At 40.4% G+C, this 20,711-nt stretch overlaps 1 protein-coding gene across 5 annotated transcripts in view; it reads right to left on the bottom strand.

Annotated features, from left to right (window-relative positions):
• The window catches only part of FBXL2 (F-box and leucine rich repeat protein 2), a 134,919-nt gene that overhangs the window by 91,077 nt on the left and 23,131 nt on the right, over window positions 1-20,711 (bottom strand). For all 5 annotated transcript variants that reach the window (XR_006701040.1, XM_045436710.1, XM_045436711.1 and 2 more), the window contains one exon: window positions 9,514-9,575. Coding sequence is in view for 4 of the 5 variants with exons in the window: in XM_045436710.1 (XP_045292666.1) it covers window positions 9,514-9,575 (62 nt within the window). In the remaining variant the exon portion in view is untranslated. The remainder of the gene's footprint in view (window positions 1-9,513; window positions 9,576-20,711) is intronic.

The raw sequence follows: 20,711 nt of genomic DNA, 5'->3' as shown, positions 1-20,711 counted from the left end.
CCATCAATCGATGGATGGATAAAGAAAATGTAGCGCGTGCGTCTGTGTGCGTGTGCATGAGCATGTGTGTGTGTATTAGTCACCCATGAGAAAGATGGAAATCCTGCCATTTGCAGCAACCTGGGTGGACCCTGAGGACAATATGCTGAGATAAGTCAGACAGAGAAAGACAAATACTGTGTATCACTCATTTTTGGGAAAACGAAGAAAGTTGAACTCATACAAAACAAAGAGTAAAACAATTACTGTGGGTAACCGGTGGAAGAATGGAACAAATGCTGTTTAAGGGCACAAAACTGCAACTATAGGGACTACAGACAACAGTAGGATGTGGAGAAAAGGGAATTCTTATGCACCGCTGGTGGGAATGTAAATTGATGCAGCCACTATGAAAAACAGTATGGAGGCTCCTCGAAAAATTAAAAATAGAACGACCATATGATCCGGCAATCCCACTTCTCGGTATTTCTCTGAAGAAAATGAAAAAGACTTGAAAAAGATATCTGCATTCCATGTTCACTGCAGCATTACTTACAATAGCCACGACATGGAAGCAGCCTAAGTTGCTTATGGACGAGTGGATAAGGAAACTGGTTCCTAATATAATGCGGTATTATCCGGCCATAAAAAAGAGAAACCTTGCCATTTGCGATAACATGTATGAACTTGGAGGGCATTATGGTAAGTGAAATAGATCACACAGAGAACGACGAATACTGTACGATCTCACTTACATGTGGAATCCAAAACAAAGACTGAGCTCATAGGTACAGAAAATAGATTTGTGGTTGCCAGAGGTGGGGAAAGGGGAGGGGCAAAATGAATGAATGAATGGGATCGAAAGGTACAAACTTCCAGTTATAACATAAGTAAGTCATGGGGATGTAAGGTTCAACATGGTGACCACAGCGGATAATACTGTATGGCCTATTTGAAAGTTGCTAAGCAAGGAGACATTAAAAGTTCTCATCATGAGAAACAATTTTTGTAACTATGTATGGTGATGGACGTTAACTAGACCTGTTGTGATGTTCATTTCACAATACACACAAGTGTTGAATCATTACACTGTATACCTGAAAACTAATGTCATATGTCAAATACATATATAAATTATTTTAAAAGTTAGATTGACTGTGTTATGGCACATAAAGTCCAAGTCAAAGACCAGAAGTTACAAAATGCCTAAAGAATCTATAGGCACACTCAAGAGGGAGAGAACATGGCCTCGAACTTGGGGAAAGCCTTAGGTTGAACTAAGTGAAAGACGGGTAAGTGAAAGACAGACATTTTCAAGAAGCAGAATGAATCCAGGAGAAAACACATTAGAGAATGACAATTTCAGGGACTGGAACAAATTCAGAGTTCCCAGAGTTTGCAAGGAAGCTGGAAAAGAATGAGAGATGTGACAGAGTAAGAGTTAAGTATACATTTCTGGTGAATAACTTAGGTCATAACAATTTAAATGGGCTTTACACTAAAGGTAGTAAGAAAGGTTTGAGGCAGGAAACAGGCAGAATTGTAAGATAAAGAAGTAACAAAAAAAAAAAAAAAAAAAAAAAAAAAAAAAAGGGGCGCCTGGGTGGCGCAGTCGGTTGGGCGTCCGACTTCAGCCAGGTCACGATCTCGCGGTCCGTGAGTTCGAGCCCCGCGTCAGGCTATGGGCTGATGGCTCAGAGCCTGGAGCCTGTTTCCGATTCTGTGTCTCCCTCTCTCTCTGCCCCTCCCCCGTTCGTGCTTTGTCTCTCTCTGTCCCAAAAATAAAAAAAAATAAACGTTGAAAAAAAAAAAAAAAAAAAAAAAAAAAAAAAGAAGTAACAAAAAAGAAAATCATAATAATCATAGTGAATAAAGTATTAGTTTAAAAAAGTAAGTTTATTTATTTATTTTTGAGAGAGAGAGCGTTGTGAGTGGGGGAGAGGGGCAGAGGTAGAGAGAGACAGAGAATCCCAAAAAGGCCCCGTGCTGTCAGGACAGAGACCACCATGGGGCTTGAACCCACCAACTGTGAGATGGTGACCTGAGCCCAAACCAAGAGTCAGATGCTTAACCAACTGAGCCACCAGGTGCCCCTAAAATATTAGTTTTAATCATTAAAATCCTAAATTGCCCTCTTGCAAAGATTATTACATTGGGACACTATTTGGCAAATTGGATTGATAAACAAAATACAGAAGATACAGTATTAAAAACAAGAGGGAAGGGGCGCCTGGGTGGCTCAGCTGGTTAAGCATCCGACTTCGGCTCAGGTCATGATCTCATGGTTTAAGAGTTTGAGCCCCGCGTTGGGCTCTGTGCTGACAGCTCAGAGCCTGGAGCCTGCTTTGGGTTCTGTGTCTCATTCTCTCTCTGCCCCTCACCCACTCTGTCTTCCTCTGTCTCTCAAAAATAAATAAATGTAAAAACAAAAAAAATTTTTTTAAAGAGAGAAAAAAAAAACAATGGCAAATCACTAAGAGACAACCCAATAGGCAAAAAATATAGTTCACAGAAGAGGACATACATGCAACTGATAAACAGATGCTCAGCATTACCAGAATTCAGAAAAATTCACATCAAGAGCACAATGTGATGCTCTGCTACCCTTAAGACATGTAGCAACACTAAATGTTAGACTGACTCAACGAGGCTCTTAACTGATTGTTTGTATGAAGGGAAATTGGTAAGATCCCTTTGGAAAAACAGTATTACTAAAATAGAGTTGATTATTTAGGGGTATAGCCTATGACCCCCCGGCAACTTCAGAGAGAAACTTCTGTGTATTTGTAGCAGGAGACATCTATGAGGATATTCATAGCAGCGCTGCTTTTGCTAACAAAACAATGGAAACCAAGCATGTACCAAAGAACAATCAATAAGTGAATCTTGGTCCATTCACACGATAGAATATTATACAGCAGTAAAATGAAAAACAGTGAAACAAAGCAACATGGGTCACTCTAAGTACCATAATTTTGAGTGAAAACCATGTCTCAGAAGGCACACTTTTGTTTTTTTTTTTACAAAGTTAATACACAAGCAAACGTAAACACTATTTACTTTTAGGAATTTGATTGTTTAGTCAAATATATTTAAGGTAAAAAAAATTTAAAGAAAAGAATCATAAATACCAAGTTCTTGACAATATTAACTTGACGGTGGGGAGGGGGAATAGGCAACACACAGATCAGTGATGAAAAGGACGATGAGCCAAGAATTACGAGTAATCCAACTCTGCAATCCAATTTAACTAGAGTTAAGGAAAAAAAAAAGCTGCAGTAATCATTCCTGTATACACACCTGAGTGATACATCCCCATAGATGTGTCTTTGCAAATATATTAGTAAATTCCTAGAAATGGAGTCTGTGAAGACGTATGTTTAGCATTTCGAAGATCTCCCCCCAGTGGCCCCACAGAATGGCTCTAGCAGTTCCTAGTCCCACCTCTGAAGCATCTTAGAGTGACTTGTCTTCTGTCTCCTCACCAAAACCTAGCACTATCGAACTTTTGGGTTTTGCCAGATAAGTAATATCTCATTATTGAGATTTATATTTAAATATGGTCCTGACTGAGAACCAAGCAAACTGGCCATTTGTATTTCTCCCTTCGTTCATAACTCTCTTCAAACTGTTGTAAGAATAATCCACTTTAAGGGGCGCCTGGGTGGCTCAGTCGGTTGAACATCCTACTTCAGCCTAGGTCATGATCTCTCGTTTGTGGGTTCGAGCCCCGCATCGGGCTCTGGGCTGACAGCTCAGAGCCTGGAGCCTGCTTCGGATTCTTCACATTGTCTACCTCTCCCTGCTCGCACTCTGTCTCTGTCTCTGTCTCTCAAAAAAATTAAAAACATAAAAATTAAAAAAAAATCCACCTTAAAAAAAAAAAAGAAGAATCCACTTTATTCCTAATGCTTAAGCGTTTTTTATTTGTGCATTGAAGAATATGGCCCCTGCTTCTAACGTGTATTCTAATTATTTCACCCACCACTGCGCTATGTATCTGTGGTAATGGTATATTTTGCCATATCTTACTACTCACAGGGTCAAGTTTACCAATCTTTTCTGTTGTAACTTCTGAATTCACAGATTTTTAATTAACAGCTCTCTAACATAACTTTCCAGGCATGAAGCTCTGGAAAAGAATGTACCAGTTCTATCACTCTTAGCTGTGGAGCTTTGCTGGTGTTTGATGCCACACCAACGTAGGTAAAAATAAATAAATACATACATATATGTAAAAAATCCAAAGGCAGCACGGACTTTTAGTGCGTAAGTATAACCCCAACCTAGAAAGAGGAAAATTTGCTTCTGCATGACTCAGACTTAGATGCCAACCCTAAAAGAGTATATAACAGTATTCGGAGGTAATGAAAAGGAAAGGCCTTTAAGTCTCTGCACCTGAGACTTTAACACACATTAACTTAGTCATGTACTGCCTCATGCTAGGTAAAAAAACAATAAAAACGAACAAAGAAATGAAAACATTTGTTCACAAAAAGGAAAACCCTGCACAGCTGCTTAAACTTGAATTTGCAGCGTGTACCCCCCAAAGAGCATCCTACCTGTTGGGCTGCCTTGGGACACACAACAAGGCATCGCACACAGCAGGAGGCGGACGCCCCAGTCCTTGAAAAACTCCCTGGTGTGCTGAAGCCAGCCCCCGGGCAGGAACACCCACTCGATGATGCCCTGGACAGGAGGGGGCCCTTCGCTGCCCTGCTCCTCAGGGGCCCACAATGACGCGTAAGCACTTGATGATTGCAACACAAGCCACAATTATTTTCACTCGTGGAATTGGTTTACGAATTTTAGAAAAGGAAAATTTTTAAATGTTTGCACGGGTCATTTTACAATTTTCCCTAGCTGACCAGTAAAACCGCTGAATATATGTGATTGTGTAGCTGACTTCATTTGCCCAGAATTATCAGGCTCGGCTCTCCTGTTCAGGGCAATCAAACCTTCCTCTCATCGAGCCAACAAACACGATTGGTGCTTAATTCTGTCACGTATCCACATAAATTTTAAGTGGACACAAAATGATCTAAATAATGGTGATTTAAGTTTTTAAAAATGTGTCTACTATGAGGTTTCCTTCATTATTATTTATTACTAACAAGAGCTTTGCCTTCTCTGAGTGTTTTAAAATATTTCCTGCGTTTAGCACTCCCTACCCCCTGAGGGGGTCTACATATGTTTTCCTGTCACCATCAACACCTGAGTGCAACCGTAACAGAAGGAAAAACTCCAAGTCAAAAAGTCCATGCTGCCACCCCTAAGCTGCGTGAGCCCTGGTAGCCGTCGGTTCAGTATCACTTGGTAGCGAGCACCGTCCACTGGGACCGAATCAGCCCAGGTGATGAAACGGAGCACTGGGTCTCGGCGACTTATCAGTCAGGTTATTTACTGAGATACTGTTAGCGGCAGCAGCATATGCTGAGATCCACAGCAGGGCAGCTTTCTTTTATCAGTTGCCTGCATAAGTATTGAGGACACTGTCAAACAGCACCTAGTAAGTAATTCAGGCATTGAAAATTGAAATTAATTAACAATAGAAGCTAACATCACTTAACATTCGTTAACTGCCAGGCACCCTACGGGCTAGCTACAACCCCGTTCAGTAAGAACTATTACTACCCCCCTTTTACGGATATAGGAAACTATGGCCCAGAGAGTTAAGTCACTAAATTTGAGGTCATACAAGTAGGAAATGGGGAGAGCTGAAATCCCAACCAAGTCTGGCTCCAAAAGTCATACAGGCAATAACAATGAGGACAAAATATAAGAACCCAACTCACTAATATATATATATATATATATATATACATATATATATATATATATATATATATATGTATATTATGTATACAGGTTTCAAAAAACTGAAGAGTCCCATTGTTATAATAAGCATTATACAACGGACTCCCCAGGAAGAGTAAAATTACAAGCTGGTCAATTGTATGGGCATAAAGGATAGAGAGGGAGAAGTGGAATACCTTTCATTTGTACGTGAAAACTGGGTACAAAGAGCAAAATTGGAAGAACTTGTTAAGTAACAAACTCAAAACGGGGTGGGAGAAGGAATCTGTGAATCAGTAATATTGGGCAGTCTTAAAACCAGCAAGAAGATGGTCAGATGAAAACCACCTCGCAGATTTTTCTCGGTGGATTCAAAGTGACATCAAGAAAGGGAAAAAACCGCACGTAATTCCAGGTTGTGCTTGTTACTGGCTCCGAACGGGAAGTGGGGGCTTCACTTGATGTGACCAGTAATGGAAGTTAGAGAATTTGAGAGGGTGGTAACAGATGCAGAGAAAAATGGCAGAGAGAAAACGACCCCGGCTGGAAGGAAACAGGAGGATCATAAAGCCAAAGGAGTCACATCTACTGATGAAGTAAGACGGAAGGTAGACAGGAATTCAACAAGGACAGGAAGTCTGCACTGTCACAGAGATATCTGCAATAGGAACTAAAAAAGTGAGCCTGTGACCCACTGAGAGTATGAAGACATCATCTAACTGGGAAAATAATCGAGGCTTAAGCTCCAGGAGGCTGGTGACGACGATGGCTGCTTTGGTAACTTGGTTCAAACGTTTCTCCACGATTCTGCTCAGAAAGCGCAGCTAGGAAAGGGAAGAGCTGCTGTTACTGAGAACAGAGAGTCTGCGAGTAAAACGGCAGATGCGACTCGAAGGCCAACCGAGATTAAAATACCACGGTTGCCTAGAATTAATTTTGAGACTCACGAGCCAGGGAAGACCTGTACTTTATAATTTAAATTCCCCTTACAGACTCCAAAATAAGAGCAGAAGTGGGAATACAAACCTATGAATAGACATGTTACGAACACTTGGTCTCAAGTGGCAATTCCTTTTGAAAAACGATCCCTGTTTGAGCCTCGTGGCATGATTCAAACCGGCAACTGCAGAATTTATAATAGCTGAGTCCACCAGGGATCTTTAAAAGAACTAAAATTTCCCAAACAGTTCGGAAATCACACTAACACAGAATCTGATAAAATCCCACCCGCCCCCGCCCCCTTTTTTTGCTCAGGAGATGGAAACTGCTCCCTGGAGGAGAACAGTGTCAAAGCTAACTGCATCAAAGGGGAAAAAGATTAACTTAGCAGCTTTGAGTCACAGATAGAAGCAGTATTCATAACAAGAGTGGAGTTTAATCACACCCCAGTGCTGAATGACTAATAATGGGTCTGCCTCAAGCTGGTTGATTCCCCAGAGTGAGAATCACATGTTCATATTACAGCTTGATGCCTGTGCTAAATAATGTTCGGACCAAGAGTGAAACTGCACAGTTCTAGGGGACACCACGCACTCTGCAGTCCGTTGTGGATGGCATCCCGTCCACTTATTTGTATAGTAACAGCCTGCCTATCCTAACCCAGCCACGTTTTTTTTTTTAAGTTTATTTACTTATTGTGAGACAGAGAGAGAAAGACAGCAAGCGAGCAAGCACAAGCTGGAGGAGGGACAGAGAGAGAGAGGGAGAAAGAATCCCAAGCAGGCTCCGCACCATCGGTGCAGGGCCTGACGCGGGACTCAAACCCACGCACGGACTGTGAGATCATGACCTGATCCAAAATCAAGAGTCGGACACAGTGTGCCTGGGTGGCTCAGTCGGTGAAGTGTCTGACTTCGGCTCAGGTCATGATCTCAGGGTTTGTGGATTCGAGCCCCGTGTGGGGCTCTGTGCTGACAGCTCAGAGCCTGGAGCCTGCTTCAGATTCTGAGTCTCCTTCTCTCTCTGCCCCTTCCCTGCTCACGCTCTGTCTCTCTCTCTCAAAAATAACATAAACATTAAAAAAATTAAAAAAAAATTGGGGCGCCTGGGTGGCTCAGTCAGTAAAGCGTCCAACTTCTGCTCAGGTCATGATCTCACGGCTTGTGAGTTCAAGCCCCGCGTCGGGCTCCGTGCTGACCGCTCAGAGCCTGGAACCTGCTTCGGATTCTGTGTCTCCTCCTCTCTCTGCCCCTCCCCTGCTCATGCTCTGTCTCTCAATAATAAATAAATGTTAAAAAAATTTTTTTTAATTAAAAAAAAAAGAGTCGTACGCTTAACCAACTGAGCCACCCAAGCACCCCCATGTTCGTTCTAAGAGCTCACGGTGCTTGATCAAGACCTCCCAGGTTTATATGAAAGATACATCATTCCTTTGTTACCACTTTCTTAACTTTAAAAGAGTCTGAAATGCCAGAGAATAGCCTCTCCTATCCAAACAAGTATGTTACTGAAATATTATCGCTGTAGTTTTCATATGATTCTGTCATGACTTAATTTTCTTTTTTATTGAGTGAATGAGTTTATGACGACAGTGCCGCACGATACCCAGCGACTAACGGAACACCTTCTGAAGCCCCTGGAATGTGATCTTCACCACAAAGAAGCGCTGTCTGCACCGTTTCTCCTTCAAGACAAAGTTTAACATCCTGAGGTGAGTAATATGTGATATTTACAGGGTAAGTCTGTGGGGAACTCCGATATGTAAACAAAACTCACACCCATTCCCTAAATGTTAACATGAGATCTAGCACAACCAGGGAACGGAGTCATCTGGTCTATCACTTACTGTATGTCAGCATTTCCCCAAATTTTGTCAATGGAATACGGAATTAATATGGAATATTAAAAGAATTCCATGGTCAGTCACTTTGAAATGTCAGAACTATCCATCTGGGAGTATCATCATGTGTATTAAGGCTCTGAGAAGTCATGCATAAAGAAATTGGTTTTGTTAACCCGGTATTTCCCTACTTATTTGATCACACAGTGGTGGGTTTTTTTTTTGTTTTGCGGAACATCAGCGGCATTTGGGAAATGCCACTCAAGGATTACCATGTATACATGTATTAATTACTTGTAAACAAGTAAAATATAACATCCAAAACTAAAAGAAGATTTCTTTGATGATGGCAGAGCACTAAAGGAAACTGCAGTGCCTCGGGGTCAACAAATGTTGGTTGACGGCTTTATGTGGTAAAGCAAAAACCATTTACTGTATATTGTGATGCCAGAAATACAGGACAAAAACCATATTTTATAGTACTGTCACTTAGCACATAATTTTCATCAAGTGGATAAAAATATAGCAACATTTGGACTGACAAAATTCTAAGCACTCAGAATTTTGACCATACTTATTTTAAAATTGATTAGAAAACATCCAAATGCCTGTGACCTCAGGAGCTCATAACCTTAATAATCATCTCTCCTCACGTAATTGACTACATTGAGAACATCTACTGATACCAAAACAGTGGCACCTACTGAAGATTATTACAATACTTACCACATTACAAAAAGAATCCAGACCAATGCTATGTACATACTTAGTACATTCTGGATTAGACCAAGTAAAATTTAACAACAAGCTGAACAGCATTCTATAAAACAAAAACAAAAAGTCAGTTAGGCTAATTCTGTCTGTTTTTCTATGCTATGGACTCATAGTGAGAAAGAAGATTGTCTTGGAACTTGATGACTGAATCAAATCTGAATTCTTTAAAGTTTATCTACATTTACCTTAAGAGAAGTTCTTTGGGTAACTTTTTGTTAATAAGGCCTTCATCGTTATTTGAGAAAACCTAAAAGAAAAAGAAAAAAAACACAGACATTGTTAAAGTGTTGCTCAACTAAAACAAACAAACAAACAAACAAAAAAAACAGTTCACATGTTTTTTAGATCATAACAGTCCCAATTACTGTCCTACAGATATGATGACACTAATTTCATGAAGTCACCACACTTTAATATTAATGGATATAAAAGAGTTTACACCCTATCACCATTTCATAAAAATGCAAGGCAGCAATTTCTATGCTACATTGTATTAGAAGTTCTAGCCAAGGCTCTTAGGTAAGAAAAATAAATAAAAGACACCCTGATTGGAAAGGAAGAAGTAAATAGCTTCTATTCACAGATGACTTGATCCCGTATATAGAAAAGTCTAAGAAATTCACAAAAAACCATTAGAAACAATCAAGGAGTTTAGCACAGTTACAGAATATACAAATATGTAGTATTTTTATATAAAAATAAATTGTAGGGGCGCCTGGGTGGCACAGTCGGTTAAGTGTCTGACCTCTGCTCAGGTCATGATCTTGGCAGTTCATGAGTTCAAGCCCCGCATCCGGCTCTGTGCTGACAGTTCAGAGACTGGAGCCTACTTCGGATTCTGTTATCTCCCTCTCTCTCTGCCTCTTCCCCACTTGTTCTCTCTCTCTCTCTCTCTCTCTCTCTCTCTCTCAAAAAAAAAAAAAAACCCACAAAAAAATGAAAAAAACCCACACATTAAAAAATAAAAATCGGGGCGCCTGGGTGGCGCAGTCGGTTAAGCGTCCGACTTCAGCCAGGTCACGATCTCGCGGTCCGTGAGTTCGAGCCCCGCGTCGGGCTCTGGGCTGATGGCTCAGAGCCTGGAGCCTGTTTCCGATTCTGTGTCTCCCTCTCTCTCTGCCCCTCCCCCGTTCATGCTCTGTCTCTCTCTGTCCCAAAAATAAATAAACGTTGAAAAAAATAAATAAATAAAAATCAATTGTATTAGCAATGAACCTGAAAATGAAATTAAACATTCTTTTAGTTTTATTTTATTTTAAAGAGAAAGAGAATGCGAGTGGAAGAGAGGGACAGAGGGGGAGAGAGAAAAAATGTCAAGCAGGCTGCACACTCAGTGCAGAGCCCTACTTGGGGCTTGCTCCCCCCAACCCTGGGATCACGACCTGAACTGAAATCAAGAATCAGACGCTCAACTGAATGAACCACCCAGGTGCCCCCCTGAAAACGAAATTAAAACAATCTCATTTACAGCAGCATCAAAAGAGTAAAATATTTAGGAATAAATTTAACTAAAGAAATGCAAGACATCTATTGAAAATTCACACAAAAACCGCTGTTCAGAGAAATTAAAGACAACAAACAAAACACATCTCACATTCACAAATTGGAAGATTTGAGAGTGTTAAGTTAGCAACATTTCTCAAATTAATCCACAGATTTAATGAAATCTCTATCAAAATTCCAGCTGTCTTTTTTTTTTTTTTTAATTAAAGAGTTGATTCTAAGATTCATATGGAAATGCAGGGGTTGCAAAAGAGCCAAAATAATCTTGAAAAGGGAAGCAAAGTTGGAGGACTCACACTTCCTGATTTCAAAACTTATGATAAAGCTATAGTAATTGAAATATCATGGTATTGGCCTAGGATAGAAATATAGATCAATGGAATGGAATTAATAGTCAAGAAAGAAACCCTTATATTTACGGGCAATTGATTTTGGACAGGGCATTAGGGTAATTCAATGGGGGAAAAACAGTATTTCAACAAATGGTGTCAGGACAACTGGTGTCTACATGCAATAAAAATATAATGTCGACCTCATATTATATTAAAAAGTTAACTTGATATAGATCGAAGAGCTAAAAAAATATATAAGACCTAAAACTATACCCCTTAAAAGAAAACATAAGCATAAATCTTGGTGACCTGTATGCATGTAATGGTTTTGTATGTAATGGTTTTGTAGATATGACACCAAAAGTACATGCAATCAAAGAAAAAATAGATAAATTTGACTTCATCAAAATTAAAAAAACCTTTGTGCTTCATAGGGCATCACTGAGAAAGTGAAAAGACAATGAATAAAATAGGAAAAAAAATGTTTGCAAATTACATATCTGATAAGAGAATTACATCTAGAATATACAAAGAACTCTCACAATTGAACAAAAAGAAAAATAAACCAGTTAAAAATGGGCATGATGGGCACCTGGGTGGCTTAGTCAGTTAAGCATCTGACTCTTGAATCTCAGCTCAAGTCATGATCTCATCCTGAGCATAGAGCCTGCTTAAGAGTCTCTCTTTCCCTTTCCTTCTCCCTTCCCCCGCTCACATGTGCATTCGCACACTCTCTCTCTCTCTCAAAAAAAAAAAAAAAAATGGGCGTGAGATCTGAATAGACATTTCTGCAAAGATCTGCAAATGCCAATAAGCACACAAAAATAAGTTAAGCATAATTAGTCACTAGGGAAGGGCAAATGAAAACCACAAGGAGATACTTCACAGCCACAAGGATGGCTAAAACAAAACAGTAATGGCAAGAATGTGGAGAAACTGGAACATAAAATGGCGCAACCACTTTGGAAAACAGTCTAGCAGTTCTTCAAAGGTTAAACATAGAGCTACCGTATAAATCAGCAATTCCAATCACAGGTACCTACGTAAGAGAAACAAAAACACGTTTCCGCACAAAAACTGGTACGTGAATGTTCACAGCAGCACTACTCGTAGTAAGTCAAAAAAAAGTGAACACAATCCAAATGTTAACAGCTAATAAATGGATAAACAAAACGTGGTATATTCACACAATGGAAAATTATTCAGCAATAAAAGGAACAGAGCACTGACAATGCTACAACAGGAACGATCCTTGAAAATACTGTGCTACGTGAAAAACGACATACACAAAAGGCCACACATTGTAGATTTCATTTACATTAAACATCCAGAAAAGGCATATCCATGGAGAAAGAACATAGATTAGTGGTCAACTAAGACTAGCGTGACCGTTGATGGGTATGGAGTTTCTTTTTAGAGTTACAAAAACGTTCTTGAATTAGACAGTTGTGACAAAGACACAACTTGGTGAATATACTAAAACACACGGGACTGTACTTTTTAAATGGGTGAAATTCACAGCACATGTATAATATCTCTATTTTTTAAAATGTTTTTTAATGTTTTTATTTATTTTTGAGACAGAGAGAGACAGAGCATGAGCAGGGGAGGGGCAGAGAGAGAGGGAGACACAGAATCCGGAGCAGGCTCCAGGCTCTGAGCTGTCAGCACAGAGCCTGACGCGGGGCTCGAACGCACAGACTGCGAGATCATGACCTGAGCCAAAGTCGGACGCTCAACCGACTGAGCCACCCAGGCGCACCTATAATATCTCAATTTAAAAGATGGATTTAAAAACCCACTGTTTTTTTTAGAAGCTGTTTATGTGACTTGTCATGCATTTCTGCCCAGAGCCATGATATGCCATCCTGGGGGCTTGGTGGGCTTGTGGGCTTGGACTCTATATTTTTCTAGGGGTCAGAATTGGCCCCTCTGTTCCTGATGCCACGAGGGATTAATATGCCTCACATTCCTCCTTGAGCCAGACCAAGCTGGCCCCCTGGGATGGATCAGGGAGGGAAGAGGAATATGCAAACGCCCTTAAGATTGCGAGATACTATAAAAGAAACAGAGAAAAAATAGCTCGCTCAGGACTGCACATAAGAAACATAATAACTAGCCACAAATCACACGCGGATAGTATATCGACTGCCCTGGCAGGAATAGCTAGTTGGAAGTCTCACCTCAGGGGAGGACACTCTTCCCAGGACACGCAATCGGGACCCCAGCCGGGCTGTTTACCATGGGGCTTCCCCAGCCAGAAGGGTGCATATTGTATGTATCCAATTTGAGGTAGTAAACTTTGTTCTTCTCTATACTTCTCTCTCTATATGTGTTCACTACAGTTGTTTAGCTCTTTATATTCCCTTTCCCTTATAATTAATAAAGTCTTCCTCCATGAAACTCAAAGCGAGGCTATCATGAATTCTCATGGTTTAGAACACCCACATGTGCCCTAATCCATCAAGGCAAACTGCAGAAGTAGAAAGTGCTGTAAATAGTATCCTACATTCATTTGCAACGTACGTTGAACCATCAGTCTTAGCGATGTGTATGTGCATACAGGAGTGCTGACTACAGACTCCGCCACTGGCCCCCGTCTTGTTCTCCCCCCGGAACAGAGACGGCGCCGCTTCAGATAACTAGTGGAGATGACTGGTGTGCAGAAGGTAACTAGCACTCACTTTACATAACTACCCTGTGACCACACCACCATGCCCCTTGTTCGATAAGGGCTGAGGTCCGAGCCGGGTGGAGAATGGCGGTGCAGCGCCCTGGATCCTCCCTCCACCTGCTGGCCCGATACCCTGTCAATAAGGGACCCTGAACAAAACTCTGTGTAAGTGGCATGGAGTGGTTTGCTTTGATTTTCACGTTAAAGTGACTTCTCAATCTGGAGAATCTTCTCAATCTGACCCCCCTCCACCTTATGACAGAGAGACACTAACATTTATTAAGTGCCCGTTGTATTCCAAGCCCCATTAAGCACTGTGTTAACCGGATAATTTACCTTTTACTAGTTCCTTGAAATGTAAAGTTAGGTTATTGATATGAAATCTTTCCTGGTTTTTTTTTTTTATGTTTATTTATTTGAGAGAGAGAGATACTTTGACCAGGGGTATGTGAGCAGGGGAGGGACAGACAGAGAGAGGGAGAGAGAACCCCAAGCAGGCTACATGCTGTCAGTTCAGAGTCTGATGCAGGGCTCAATCCCACACACTGTGAGATCACGACATGAGCTGAAATCAAGAGTTGGATGCTTCACCAACTGAGCCACCCAGGTGCCCCCTTTCTTTTTAATGTAGGCATTTACAACTCTAAATTTCCCTGTGATCACTGCTTTAACTGCATCTCATAAGTTTTGATATGTTGTTTTCATTTCCATTCACCTCAAATTATTTTCTAAAATCCTTTCTATTTCTTCACGCATTTGTTGTATAAGAGTGTGCTGTTCAATTCCAACATATTTGAATTTTCCACTTTTCCTTCTTTTTTATCTCTGGCTTCATTCTATTGTGGTCAGAGTTCTCTGATGTCAATCTTTTGAAACTATATTTGTGGCCTAACATAAGATCTACCCTGGAGAACAGGATAGGTTCTATAGGAATAGGTTCCAGGGTGCCTAGGTGGCTCAGTTGGTTAAGTGCCCACCTTCGGCTCAGGGCACGATCTCAGTTTGTGGGTTTGAGCCCCACATCAGGCTCTGTGCTGACAGCTCGGAGCCTGGAGCCTGCTTCAGATTCTGTGTCTCTTTCTCTGCCCCTCCCCCATTCACACTCTGTCTCTCTCTCAAAAGTAAACAAACATTAAAAAAAAAAAAAAAGGGGCGCCTGGGTGGCGCAGTCGGTTAAGCGTCCGACTTCAGCCAGGTCACGATCTCGCAGTCCGTGAGTTCGAGCCCCGCGTCGGGCTCTGGGCTGATGGCTCAGAGCCTGGAGCCTGTTTCCGATTCTGTGTCTCCCTCTCTCTCTCTGCCCCTCCCCCGTTCATGCTCTCTCTCTCTCTGTCCCAAAAATAAATAAACGTTGAAAAAAAAAAATTAAAAAAAAAAAAAAAAAAAAAAAGGAACAGGTTCCTTGTGCACTTGAGAAGAATACGTATTCTGCTGTTGTTGGGTGGAATGTTCTATATATCTCCAGTAAGTCTGTTTGGTTTATAGCATCGTTCAAGTCTCCTATCTACTTACTGATCTGCCATCTAACTGCCCTGTCACTGAAAGTACGTATTGACATGCCCAAGTGGTCTTGAGGATGCTGGTGAATGACACCACGACAATCTTCACACACCCCAATAGCTGATAGAAGGATGGGCTTATTTTCTGTGATTACAAAGACGAGTAAACCAAAGTTACAAGACTTCAACTCAGCATAGGAAAGAACTGTCTAGCAATTAGAATGGCCCATACTAGAATGTTTTACTCTTTCAAGCAGTGATGCTCTATCCACAGTGCTCCCGTGGATCACAGAACCAGGAGCGCTGAAGAAAAGAATCCCTCTTTCAGTGGGAGGTCTGAATAGAACATCTCTAAGAACCAAGTTTAATTTACAGAATCTGTCATCCAGGTTCTGCCACATACTCCTTTGTTACCTCGGGTATGTCATTTTTCTATGCCACGATTTCCTCTTTTTAATATGGGGAATGGAACCTGCCACAAGGGATGCTGTGAGTTAAATGAATTCATATACATAAAATGGCTAGAACAGTCTAGGCAAAAAGAGAGTGCTCAACAAATAATAGTTATGATGATGACTATGAAACCTCCAACTATTATTGTACAACTGTCTACTTCTTCCTTTGATTCTGTCAGTTTGCCGCACATACTTTGGGGCTCTGTTGTTTGGTGCATATATGCTTATAATTATTATAACTTCTTGAGGAATTATCAAAATATAACGATCACTTTTATACTTAATACTTTTACATTTAAAGTGATTACTATTAAGGAAGGACTTACTTTTACCATTTTGCTATTTCTATATTCTGAAGTAAATCCTTAGATAAATGTGAATTATGTCAAGATGACTGGTAGTGATGTTCAAATCTTTTATATCCTTACTGAGTTTTCTTGATCCTCAACTTCTATCAATTAGTAAGAGAGAGGTGTTATTTAAAACTATGATTGTAGATTTGTTTCTTTCCACCTTGGATTCTGCTGAGTTTTGCTTCATATATTCTGAAGCTTTGTTAGGTGCATATACATTTAAGATTATTATGTATTTTTAATGAATTAACCCTTAAGCATTATGAAATGTCCTTTCTTTCTAGAAATTATCCTTGCCCCAAAATCTACTTTGACTGATATTAATACCGCAACACCAGATTTCTTCTGATTTTTGCATCTTTTTCATCCTTTTATACTTGCAATCTGTGGCTTTATATATATATATGTGTGTGTGTGTGTGTGTGTGTGTGTGTGTGTGTGTGTGTATTTTCAAACTTAGAGTCCATTTTGTTTTTTATTTTTAAAAACTTTTTTGAGTATAACTAACATACAATGTGACATTAGTTTTAGGTATACAACAAAGTGATTCAACTTCTCTATATGCTATGCTTTGCTCACCACAACTGCAGCTACCGTCTGTCACCATACAATGCCATTACAACATGACGTATATTACAAGAGTATGACTATATTCCCTATGCTGTGTTGTTGTGGCCATTTTAGTATATAACATTCCTGAATATACAATAAAATCTTCTAGATTATTGCTATAGATTCAAAGTTTTATATTTGTTGTGAAAGACATGTTATATAGATCTTTAAAGCAACCAAACAATATTTCTTAGTGTTCAATTAATCTACTTCTTTAATATTTTTCATGTTTTATTAAACATTTTTTTAAATTGGGGCGCCTGGGTGGCCCGGTCGGTTAAGCGTCCGACTTCGGCTCAGGTCATGATCTCGCGTGATCTCGCGTGATCTCGCGTGAGTTCGGCCCCGCGTGGGGCTCTGTGCTGACAGCTCAGAGCCTGGGGCCTGTTTCGGATTCTGTATCTCCCTCTCTCTCTGCCCCTCCCTTGCTCACACTCTGTCTCTGTCTCTCAAAAATGAATAAACGTTAAAGAAAATTTTTAATTTTTTTTTTTTAACGTTTATTTATTTTTGAGACAGAGAGAGACAGAGCATGAACGGGGGAGGGTCAGAGAGAGAGAGGGAGACACAGACTCTGAAACAGGCTCCAGGCTCTGAGCGGTCAGCACAGAGCCCGACGCGGGGCTCGAACTCACGGACCGCGAGATGGTGACCTGAGCCGAAGTCAGCCGCTTAACCGACTGAGCCACCCAGGCGCCCCAATGTTTTTTTTAATTAAGTAAACTCTACACCCAACATGGGGCTCAAACTCACAACCCCAAGATCAAGAGCTACATGCTCTACCAACTGAGCCAGCCAAGTGCCCCTTTTACTATTTTTTAATTAAGATTTTAACTTAAATCCAATACAGTTAACACATGGTTTAGTATTAGTTTCAGGTATACAATATAGTGCTTCAACAATTCTATATATCATTACTCAGTGCTCATCAAAAGTGTACTTTTAATACCCTTCACCTATGTTACCCATCCCCCTACTTACTTCCCCTCTGATATGAATGAGTACCCTCAGTTAAAGTTATTTTTCTTCAACATGGACATTTCTTACTTGATGCACATATACAATATATGTAATTGTATATTATTATATATTATATATGTATAATACATAATATATGTATATTATATATAGTATATGTATGTATAATATATAATAATATATAATATGATATATATGTATAATTATATGTATAATATGATAATACATATTATATATTATATATTATATATATTGTATATATGTATATATAAAACATTCCATCCTTAAAAAAAAGAGAGAATACAACACATTTTCAAGTACACACAAAAAAATCACCTGGTTAAATCACATAAAAAGAGACATAACAAATATTACAAATTCAAGAAGACTGAAATCATACCAAGTATATTCTCTTCCACAATGGTTCCTTGATCACTAAATTTTGCAAATTTAATTACCACAGGTCTGGCGTTGGCCTGCTTTTGTTGACTTTGTTGGGAGTCCTCTGGGCCTCTTGGATTTGGCTGTTTCCTCTCCCAGATCATGGAGGTTTTCTGCTATTATTTCTTGAAATAAATAATCTTCCCCCTTTTCTCTCTCTCTGGGACTCCTATATGTTATGACCTTTGATGAGTCACTGAGTCCCTATTCTCATGTTGCATAGCTCTTCTTTCTTTTGCTCAGCTTCATTATTTTCCATTATTTTGTCTTCTAGGTCACTAATTCGTTTCTCTGCTATTCATTGCATCAAGCCTGTTTCCAATTTCACTTATTGCATTCTTCGTCTGTTTCTTATTTAACTCTTTTACCTCTGAGGAACTGGTCTCATTGACATCTTTTATTCTTTTCTCAAGCCCAGTGAGTATCCTTATGATCGATGCGCTAAATTCTCCATCAGGCATGTTATTTATGTATGTTTCACTTAGTCTCTGGCCATGGCCTTATCTTATTCTTTCATTTGGGATAAATTCCTCCATCCTGGCATTTTGTAGAAATCTCTGCCTTCTTCTCTGTGTTAGAAAAGCCAGTTATATCTCCTGTTCCTGAAAGTAATGGTCTTATGAAGAAGAGGTCATACAGTGGCCAGGGCCTGGTGCTTCAGAGAGTGTCTCTGGTATATGCTGCGTGCATTCTGCTGCTGTGTTTTGGCTGCTCTATCCTTCAGGCTACTCACCTACAGAGGTTCTCCTTGCCTGCTGTGGGCAGTGTTGGGTCTCTGGCCTGAATGTGGCGAGTTTTAACTAAGTGTGCTCTGGTCTGCTTGTTAAATGAGACCTGATGCTACTTCCACTAGAACTGAGGCCTTGAAGAACTCTCTGGTTGGGAGATAGGATTTGTGCTGGTCTTCTGGGAGAGGGGCCCACCACACTGGGACTGAATCAAGCCAGACTAAGAAGGGCAGTCCTACCACAGCGCTGGAGGAGCTGGGGCTTGGTGTAAGCAAGTTAGCCAGCCAGTGTCAGCACTGCACTGCCTCCTACCAGTGGCTCTGTGTTTATGCTCTGTTTATGAGGGGTGGGGGAGGTAAATGGCACCAGCCAGCTCCCCTGTCCCTGGAGAGGCATCTCTGTGTACGTTATCTCCCAGAGACACTCTCCGAGCCAAGTGAATAATCTCCCCACTGTGTGACCTAAGTGTTCTTCAGATTGCTCTTTCCACACTGTCTGCCCCCAGATGTTTGCCTGCCTTCTCTCCAGGAGCAGGGCAGTGCCCTCCTGGCTCTATCCCAGCCAAGCCCACTGAACTTTAAAACTCCACACTTTAAGCCCTACTGGTTGCAGTAATTCACTCAATTCCACCCCTCTCATTTTCCAAACCAATGGCTTTGGGGAACTGTTCTCCATGTGTTCCCTTCTCTCTCTTGTCCTTCTCCATGACCACTGCTCCCTCTCCTCTAAAGCACTGGTGATCCATTTCACCCTTAAACCACGTCTCCGCACTTCTACCTTCTTCAAAGTGGTCTCTTCTCTCCCTTTAGTTGTAGAGTTTGTTCTATCAGTCTTCAGGCCAATTTCTGGCAGTATTTAGGATGACTTTATAATTATCTAGTTGCGTTCATGGGACGAGAAAAGCCTAGCGTCCTCCTACTCCACCACCATCTTTGACCCTCCTCAGTAATATTTTTGTGAAGAGTCACAGTACTCCATTAAAAACAAAAACTCTTATCTTTTAAACAGATATGAGCTTCAGGTGTAAGACAGTGATTTGACAATTACATGTATTACAAAAGCTCACCACAATAAGTGTGGTTTATCACTTACTGTAATTGTACACACACACACACACACACACATCACATTGTTTTACTTTTTTAATTCCAGCATAGTTTATTGTATTATATTAATTCTATGTGTACAATTTAGTGATTCAACAATTCTATACATTACTCAGTGCTCATCATGATAAGTGTACTCTTTAATCCCCATTACCTATTTCACCCATCCCCCTATGTTCCCTCTAGTAACTATCAATTTGTTCTCTATAGCTAAGAGTCTGTTTCTTGGTTTGTCTCCTTCTTTTTTCCTTTGTTCATCTGTTTTGTTTCTTAAATTCTACATATGACTGAAATCATATGGTGTTTGTCTTTCTCTGACTTATTTTGCTTAGTATTATACTCTCTAGCTCCAGCCATGTTGTTGCAAATGGCAAGACTTCATTCTTTTTAATGGCTGAATATTCCATTATGTGATATATCTATATTTGTATCTCATACCACTTTTATCCATTAATCCATTGATGAACACTTGGTGTGCCTTTATATTTAAAGTGTTTCTTACAGGCGTGCCTGGGTGGCTCAGTCGGTTGAGCATCCGACTCTCGATTTTGGCTCAGGTCATGATCTCATGGTCATGAGACTGAGCTCCGTGTCGGGCTCTGCACTGTCAGCCTGGAGACTTCTTGGGATTCTCTCTGTCCTCCTCTCTGCCCTGCCCCTGCTCATGATCACTCATTCAAAATTAATAAACTTAAAAAGATA

This window comes from Leopardus geoffroyi, chromosome C2, assembly GCF_018350155.1.
Source record: "Leopardus geoffroyi isolate Oge1 chromosome C2, O.geoffroyi_Oge1_pat1.0, whole genome shotgun sequence".
Lineage (NCBI taxonomy): Eukaryota > Metazoa > Chordata > Mammalia > Carnivora > Felidae > Leopardus > Leopardus geoffroyi.
This window is presented reverse-complemented; position numbering and strand designations above follow the sequence as displayed.